We start from the raw sequence: 9068 nt of genomic DNA on the forward strand, positions 1-9068 counted from the left end.
GGAGTATAAGTATATTGCAGAATTTATGGCCTGCAAATATTTAGTTGTAAAAACGCCAAGGGTATTTAAATAGTAGGGTTTATTTTGAGGGCCCACATACCTTCTCCATCTCCTGCTTGAAGCTGGCATACACATCGTTGCTCTTGGACAGTGTGGTCTGGAACTCATCAAACTTCTGGGAATACAGCACCAGCTGGAGAGGGACAGACACACAAGTGTGTTCAGTATAGTATACTGTCTCACACAATTCATATGTTCAAATAACATCACATGGCTAGTCATCAGCAGTCAAAATATACATTTTCATCATTGGCAGTTAATTCCCAGACCAGGGATCAAGTACTATATAGAATGACAATATTGACTCATGATTTCATTATTTATCTGATTGAATGGAACCAATAGAAACAACAATCTCACAATATACAATCTAAAGCATAAAGCTTTTGAATTTACTACATTTCAGCTAACACAGCCACAGGATAGTATCCATGTCAAAAAGTGCAGAATGAGTCTTCACTATGTGATTGCACAGGGAAATTAGGACTGTTTCCTATGACTGTATCGGAAATGTGGAGTCTTGGCCCAATGGTATGATGTATCATCATTGATCCTTGGTTGCAATAATATAATTAATGTTGTTTTTGTAACTCTGTCATTTTATTTAGTTGGAGGGCTGGCTAATGTTCCTGTTGGGGAAACACAGAGTGTTAAACAATGGCCAGGCTTCTAAGCTGTTCATTATGACCGCACGGAACTGTCAGGGGTAATTTATGTGTCCAGCTGAAAGCCATTTATCTTTGTATGATTTAACATTTAGCAAAGTGTGGTTCCTCAGCCCAGCTCAATTCACTGTATAATCAATCTCACCCATGATTGTGTCACATTTAATATCCATAGAAATAACACTCTCTTTCATCAGAGCACAGAGCCAGAGAGAAAAAGCAGAGAGGAAAGAGGGATATGGGGGAGCATGAAGGGGGCAGAGAGAGGGAAAGAGAGAGATAAGACAATTTCCCCTAAACAAAGTCATCTTCATTACTGGAAGTGTTTAGGGCCTTTAAGGCCCTGACCTGTAAGAGACATCCCAAGGAGGTCAGAGGTCAGAGAGCCTCGGAGAGGGGCAGGGGTGGGCATCAGAATAATCAGATATTCACCTGCGCCTGCATGATTGTCTCCTGCTCTCTCAGTAGCTTAGTCTGTATCTTCCACTCTGCGGCCTGTATCAGTAACTGGTTAGAGACAGAACACACACAGAGGGAGGAGGAAGGGAGAAACCTTTACCTTTTTCTTCATCTGCAACTCCTGCTCCTTCATTGTGTAGCATTTCTTTGTTTTGTCAATTGCCTCCCTAAGCAACTAGCAAATGAGACAGTTAGGGGTTACCATGGGTGCAACCCGTCATACACCATGCTTTCATGAAAGCAACACCAACACACTGGTCGATATGGAACAGATTGAATGGCAAAGATCACTGGATCTACAGGTCACCATGTAATCTTTCAGTAATAAATGTAGCAGCGTACTTACATTGCATTGCATTGAGTTTGTAAATGAATGAATGAAATGTTTGTGCAGGTGTGTTTATGCTGGATTGCCCCTGTATTTGTGCTTGTGTGTATGCAGACCTGTCTGTGTGTGAGTGCATGTGTGCGTGTATATGCAGGTATGTGAGAGCAGGAATGCGCATGTGTGTGTATGTGTGTTTATGCAGGCCTGTCTGTGTGTGTATCAGGCTTGTGTGTGTGTGTGTGTGTGTGTATGTGTGGGAGCTCACGTATTCCTTCTCCCTCCTGTGTTTCTCCTCTGCCTCCTGCAGCTGAGCCTTGGCCTGCTCCAACTTGGCATCAGACAGCTTCTGCTGCAGGTCACGGTGCTTGAAGATCTTTTCCAGACTCTGTCAAACACACACACACACACACTGATAGATATTGGTGCATTGAGATAGTGTTCTGTTGTGAGATGTGAGGTTTCAGGTGGAGAATTTTGATGGAAATTCAAATTTCAGCTTTCACCAGAGGATGGCAGTAGATATTAAAGGCTACAACACTGGCAGGGAGTTGTTTGCGTGTGTATCTGTGTATGTGTGTGTGTGTCTGTGCGTATGTGTTATGACTGAACCTGATTTGTATGCGTCACTTACAGTTCGTCATGTTCTTTCCTGTATTCTCCTGTGACTGGACCTGACAAGCTCCAGAATGATTCAGCCTCTTTTTGAGTCTGTCTACCTTTCTTGCTCTCTCCCTATCCCCCCCTCTCTCTCTTTCTCTTTTGCAGGTTGTTATTGTTATGACAGACGAACTAGATAACATCCCTGCTGGGTCATCTCTGTCTGCTGACGTGAGCAGGGACATTAGCAAAGCTCCTCTTCGCTCCTTGAGACTTCTCATACTGCCTCGCTGAACACAAATACCCACTTGGTGGGACCAAAACAAATGTTTCATCATCACTGGCTGTGTGTGTGTGTGTGTGCATGTGTGAGGGTGTGTATGTCTTTGTGTGGACACTCATTACCTGTGTGCATGTGTGTATGCGTGTTTTTGGGTTCACACTCATGGCCTTTGTTTTTGAGCATGCGTGTGCATGCATGTGCTTTTGTTTTTGCCTGTGCACACATGAACTGTGTGTGTGTGTGTGTATGTGTGTGTGTGTGATGTGTCTGCGTGCTTGTGTATGAATGCGCGTGTCTGGTGTTTTTGTGTGCGCACACACATGGCCTGTGGATGCGTGTGTACCTCCTCTCTCTGCTCGTACTGGTTGAGGATGCTCTTGAGCTTGTCGGCCAGGTTGGCGTTCTCCTGGCAGAGCTTGGTGTTGCGGCCGCTGTGCTGCTCGATCTGGGCCTGGATGTCGGTGAGCGTGCTCTGGAAGTGAGTGGTGATCTCCCTTCTTTTCTCCTCGTCGTCCCGACAGCGCTGCAGAGTCTCCTCCTGAGAAAGAGAGAGACAGAGGAGAAGAGGGAGAGAGAGAAGGGAAGAGAGAGGGAGAGGGAGAGGGAGAGGGAGAGGGAGGGATACACGTTTGGAAAGAAACAGTCAAATATGAAACTCAAGGTCAACCTGAGAATACCAACTCCCTGGGTAGAGTATAAGGTAGATGACCAGTCCTGGGTAACTAACTAATTTACAAACTACGAAACTAACTACCAAATCACCAAAGCAAAGGGTGTGGTTGTGTTTCTGCAGTTCTCTACAGCCCAGACATAGATTAAGAGCAACATTTACTGAAAAACCCCTTGAAAAAGTTGTTAGGCTAGGACTAGGCTTAATCCACATCTGGGATACTGGGCCTAAATGACTAACCGACTGACCTTCAGAGTCTTGTTGTGTCTCTGGAGCTCTCGGCAGAGCCCCTCCAGTTTGCTGCGGGCCAGGATGGCTCGGCTGTGCTCGGATTGGAGATGTTCTCTTTCCTTCAGCATGTGGGTGTTCTTCTGCTGGAGCACGCGTTGCTGCCTCTGCTCTGCCCGATGCTCTTCCACCTGGACACACACACACAGATAGGATGCATATACATGACACGCGGTCGGTGGCCTCAACACACCAGAGCACTGTTGGCTAACAAACGCATGGGTGACTAGACGAGGAGAGAAAGAGACACACAGAGAGACATGTCCTAAGAGGATTTGGTGTGGCTGACTTTACAAGTACAGAAGGCTGGATATTAATCCGCCGAGACCGTTCTATATCTTGCGATTCCTGTCCACCCAATCTCTTTCATTCTCTTGACATGGAGAAGTGGCTGGAGATAAAATGTCAAACAACTGTTTTTTCGAACCATTGTGCTTCAAGATGATAAATGTCTTGAGAGAAGCAGCCGTGTACCCCTGTGTGAACCTGTTCCTGATGTGCTATCTCCTAGAGCAGGGCTGGGGTGTGTGTTTTTACAGAGTCTATCTGTCTGTGGTTAACAGCCCTGTCTTCTGATCTGTTGCCGGTGCCAGAGGCAGGCAGGATATGTAGGTCATCGTCAAGGTGGTGACTACCGAGCTGCTTTCAATATCTCACCATGCAATCTCTGTCTGTCCATCAGTCTCTTTCTCTCTGTCTATGTATCTGTCTGTCTCTGTGTTTCTCTCTCTCTCTTCCTCTCAATATTTAAATTCAACTCAGCGGGCTGTGTTGACATGAATATTTATGAGAAACGTTTTTGCCTGAGCTTCCCACAGCAGAAGGAAAAAGGTCCAAGATCAAACCGTACCAATTAGTGTAATTATGTAATAGAATAGAGATAACATTGCTTGTATGAGTGTTTTGTTCTGTGTGTGCAATTGTAAATAAAACGACAGTAAATGTTGACACATCAAAGGAATCCAGGCATTCATATTCAACAGTGTTGACAAAATCAACTCGCTGGTTTAATTTCTGTCTCTCAGGCTGGGGCAAAAATATTTACTTGGTGTTAAGGCTTGACTACTAGAAACGTTCTTTGTAATAATAATCTTAATGCTCTGAAAAATTTCTCAAGATCACTCCTCATCCACTCCTTCCTCTCTCTCTCTCTCTCTCTCTCTCTCTCTCTCTCTCTCTCCCCTCCCTCCCTCCCTCCCTCCCTCCCTCTCTATCTCCCTCCCTCCCTCCCTCCAACGATCCCTCAATTTCTCTCTTTGTTGATCTATTTGTGTGTGTTTTTGACGCTGTTTTCGGGGTGTCTGGTCCAGGGCTTGAGGGACTCACCAGCTCAGCGTACTGCTTGAGAACAGCCTCCAGTTTCTCCTCCGGCTTCCGGAGCTTGTTGAGGCTCTGCATGAGAAGCGAGGCCTCCTTCCCTGAAAACACACACAGACGAGACAAACCCATCATCTACTGGTGACACCCTCTGAGAGGAGGATGAAGAGAGGGATGAAAGGATGAGCGGGGAATGAAGGGATGAAGAGAGGGATGTTCTGTGTTGACCCCATCACCCCTCCATCCCCCCACCCACCCACCCACCACCAGTATGCTAGTGCTTGGTTTCTGGCACCCACGGCTGGGGAGAGTGGATAAGACTGGCTGAAGACTGACTAGATGTCCTGGTTTTATATAGCATTCACACTGAATGCTGCACCTAGTGTTTAATGCTGTTAGACAAGACTTGTTTTATGTATATAAAAAAGGATGCTGGAAAGACAGGTTTGTGTTTCCGGATTCTACAGGGCTCAAATATAGACCACAGGGCTCTAATATAAACCACAGGGATGTAATATAGACTACAGGGCTCAAATATAGACTACAGGGATGTAATATAGACTACAGGGTTCAAATATAGACTACAGCGATGTAATATAGACAACAGGGCTCAAATATAGACTACAGGGATGTAATATAGACAACAGGGCTCAAATATAGACTACAGGGATGTAATATAGAACACAGGGTGCAAATGTAGACCACATGGCTGTATTATAGACTACATAGCTCTAACATAGACTGGATGTCTCTAATTCAAACTTAGGAGCTCCATTACTGGACTCTTAACATAGACTACATGGCTCAATTTAAGACTGCATGGGCCTTATATAGACTACATTACTAATTTTAAGACAACATGGGTCTAATATAGACTAGATGGCTTGAATATAGACAATAGGACTCTAATGTATATTACAGGGCTCTACAATTGACAACAGGGATCACATATACTTTACAATGTTCCTCAATTATGTAGAAGCCCAATCCATAACATGGTTTGTAACAGTATTTTAAAGCTTCAATCAAACCAAGGCCTAACCCTAACTCTTACCTACCCAGTCCCTTCAACAACTTCTTCTCGGCCTTCGGATCCTTGTTGGCGCCTGTCTCCTTGGTGACATTGTCAAGGTCCTCCTCCATCTTGTCTTCCTCGGACTCCACCATGACAATCTTAAAAATCAAATCCAAATTTCTTCACCTTGCATTCCGAATCCTCACACTCTTTCTGGTCAATACATTCAATATCATCAAACAAGTTTAATTCAAAACGATACGAAGATGGAAGACCTTCTGTGCACTAATCGATTCTGAGGTGCTGGTGCTGCCATGCTCCTCTAGCTGAGCCAGCCTTACCTGTTTGTCCATCAGGCTGTCAGCAGAACCGTAGGTGTTGATGATGTCCTCAAGCTGCCTACTGAACTCCTCCATGGGGTCTGAGGAAGGGTTCTGAGGATCTGGCTGGACCTGGGTCTTGGGGGAAACCACCAGGGCCAGGGTCTCTGTTGGACCGGGCTGGACTGCCTGTACCTTGGCCTCCATCACTCGAGTTTGGCTACGAGAGAGAACGGCCAGCTGGTTAGTTTTGACCGCTCACACCAACAAGCTGGTTGGTTGGACAACCAACAGCTACAATCTGGTTGGTTGAGCAACGTACTGCAACAAGCTGGCTGGTTTAAAAAGTCTATAATAACCTGGGAAAAAAATATGAAGCTACAAAATTTGACTAGAATGACTGAGCTGCACAACGAGAGAGGGTTGTATGGTTCGTTTTAGTAGATTTACAGATAGGGTGGGTGGCCTCGACAGTCTACTACAAAATGGTACCGAATTAACATGGATGGTATTTCACAGAACAGCAAAGTTCATCTCAGGGACCTGTAAACTATGCATCTTTTGCAATGATATTGCTTCAAATGCCGAGGTCTGACATTTGTAAAATTGTAAACAGCGGAAACCAGTGGCTCAACCCTGCGTATTTAGCACAACTCTCCATGGAGGTGCCCAGGAGGAGGGTGGGGGCGGGGGGGGGGGGGAGTTGAGGAAAAGGTAAAGTAGTCCAGGACCCAGCTGGCATTCAGCAGAGCTCCGGAGGACAATGAGAGAGAGAGAGAGAGAGAGAGAGAGAGAGAGAGAGAGAGAGAGGGTGGAGGGGGTTAAATATGGTCTGCCACCATCAGGCCCCCCACCCACTCCCAGAAGCTTCTGGCATGGCGGCTGATTTCATGTGTAATGAACCCAGAGCATCCAGAGGTTGTTTATCCCAGTGGCTCGGCTCTGTTGCGACATGATTGCCACTCCTGCGGCTGCTGCCGACGCTGCCCCTGCTTATCAGGATAAAATTAGCCCGCTGCTCACCCTCCTCACACCCTTACCCCACCCTCCCGCCTCTACCTAACGCAACCCCCTAACAAGCCCTCACACCCGGTCTCCCCTCATCTCGCTCTCTCTCTGTCTCTCTTTCCTCCCTCTCTTTCTCTCGATACCTCTCACTCCACTCCACCCTCTTCCCCCACACAGCACCTGTTCCTCAACCCCTCTCTATTTTGGGAGCCTCTAAATATGGTCAAGCTATTTCTCCTCCTAGACACGTCTCTGCTGATGTCAACCATGGCCCTTCTACGTAGAATGAAGCAATGGGAGGAAGGGGAAAGAAAAACTTGTGTTCCTTGCTACCTAACCACTTGTATTAGGCACATGGCTTGTTTGACATTTACAGCTTGAAATAATTCGCCATTGCTACTGTTACATATTGACAAACATATACACATAAAAACACACAAGAGATGTTTATGTTGTTTGTAAAACCCGTCAAATTAAACAAGACAAGTTATCTTCTTGCTGATCAACTTGGGTCATGGGAGCTGCTAGTGATTTGGTCAGTTCAGCACACATTGAGGTTTTGTACCAAATATTCTTTGCGATGACTCGGCAGTGGTACCTTAACCAACTCATAAACACTGTCAACACACTGTAAACCAAGCAGACTCTAAAGCAAACAAACACACTACACTTCCAAATATATTTAACAGTTAAACCCTCCAAAATTACACATTTCAGAGTCAAAACCAGACAAGAAAGACTTGGTTGTAGCACTCACCCGGAACAGCAGGAAGGGAAGAGAGAGAAAGAAGGAAGGAATGAGAGGAGTGAAGAGGGTCCTATCGGACACAAGTGACTGGGACAACAGCTGTGACAGGACAGACCCTCAAAATAACTTGTTGCAACTCACACACTCTGGGGAGAGGGTATCAAAGGCAGCCCTGCGAGTGTGCATGCATGTGCGTGTCCGTGTGTTTGCTAGTGTGTGGGTGACTAGCCCACAACAGCTTTTTTGAACATGCTTTCCTGGAGGGCTATTTTGTAACCTGCCACCCCCGGTTCCCCTGGGGCCCTCCTGGTATCTCCAGGGCTTCTGCTGTGTATTTCTGGGCCCACAGCCCACTGTACTACAGACACACACAGTTATCCAGTGGCTCTGTTGTTTTTACAGTGACTCCTGCACTCATAAAAATAAATATAGAATAAACCTGTTTCGATTATGTGTCAAATCTCCGTTGTACAGATTTAAATAATTCCTGTTTAAACCAAATGGTTCCAATGTAAAGCTAAATAAATGGGACCATTTGGTTTAAGTTGGAATTATTTAAATCTGTTGAAATTGGACACAGTATAATATGCAGGATATTATCTTATGAAACGACATCTTTATGTGCAAGTTCATACGTTAGATTTGAATCTAGATTTAATCCTGAAATGGATGATAATGTCTGGAGTGCAAGGCCCATTCATGAATCAATCATTCACGTTGTGAGAAGGACTTTAATGAAAGCATTTTGAGTGTGTGTGGGGGGGACAGCGAGCTAGCAGTGATGGACGTGTGCTATCTGATCCCCGGAGGGCAGGCGCGCGTGCAACCAGGGCCGTCTTATGAGAGGCCGTATAGGCCTTAATTCATACTTGATCTCACATACACACCATGACCTCACATATATACCATTATACTCTCACATATATACCATTATACTCTCACGTATATACCATTATACTCTCACATATATACCATTATACTCTCACATATACACCATTATACTCTCACATACACGCCATGACCTCACATATATACCATTATACTCTCACATATACACCATTATACTCTCACATATATACCATTATACTCTCACATATATACCATTATACTCTCACATATACACCATTATACTCTCACATATACACTATTATACTCTCACATATACACCATTATACTCTCACATATACGCCATTATACTCTCACATATACACTATTATACTCTCACATATACACCATTATACTCTTGCACATAAACTGGCATACTCTCTTACACACACAAAAATACCGTCTTATATGCACCATCATACTAA

General features: G+C 44.9%; 1 protein-coding gene across 1 annotated transcript in view; it reads right to left on the reverse strand.

The window, feature by feature from the left end:
• Positions 1-7923, reverse strand: part of txlnba (taxilin beta a) — a 9535-nt gene extending 1612 nt beyond the window's left edge. Inside the window, 9 exon segments of the mRNA XM_062468134.1 lie at positions 101-193; positions 1285-1359; positions 1778-1897; positions 2736-2930; positions 3311-3481; positions 4677-4768; positions 5726-5840; positions 6024-6222; positions 7768-7923. Coding sequence (XP_062324118.1) covers positions 101-193; positions 1285-1359; positions 1778-1897; positions 2736-2930; positions 3311-3481; positions 4677-4768; positions 5726-5840; positions 6024-6209 — 1047 coding nt within the window. The 5' untranslated portion in view covers positions 6210-6222; positions 7768-7923.
• Between the last annotated feature and the right edge of the window lie 1145 nt (positions 7924-9068).

The sequence above is a fragment of the Osmerus eperlanus genome, chromosome 8 (genome assembly GCF_963692335.1).
Source record: "Osmerus eperlanus chromosome 8, fOsmEpe2.1, whole genome shotgun sequence".
Classification (NCBI taxonomy): domain Eukaryota; kingdom Metazoa; phylum Chordata; class Actinopteri; order Osmeriformes; family Osmeridae; genus Osmerus; species Osmerus eperlanus.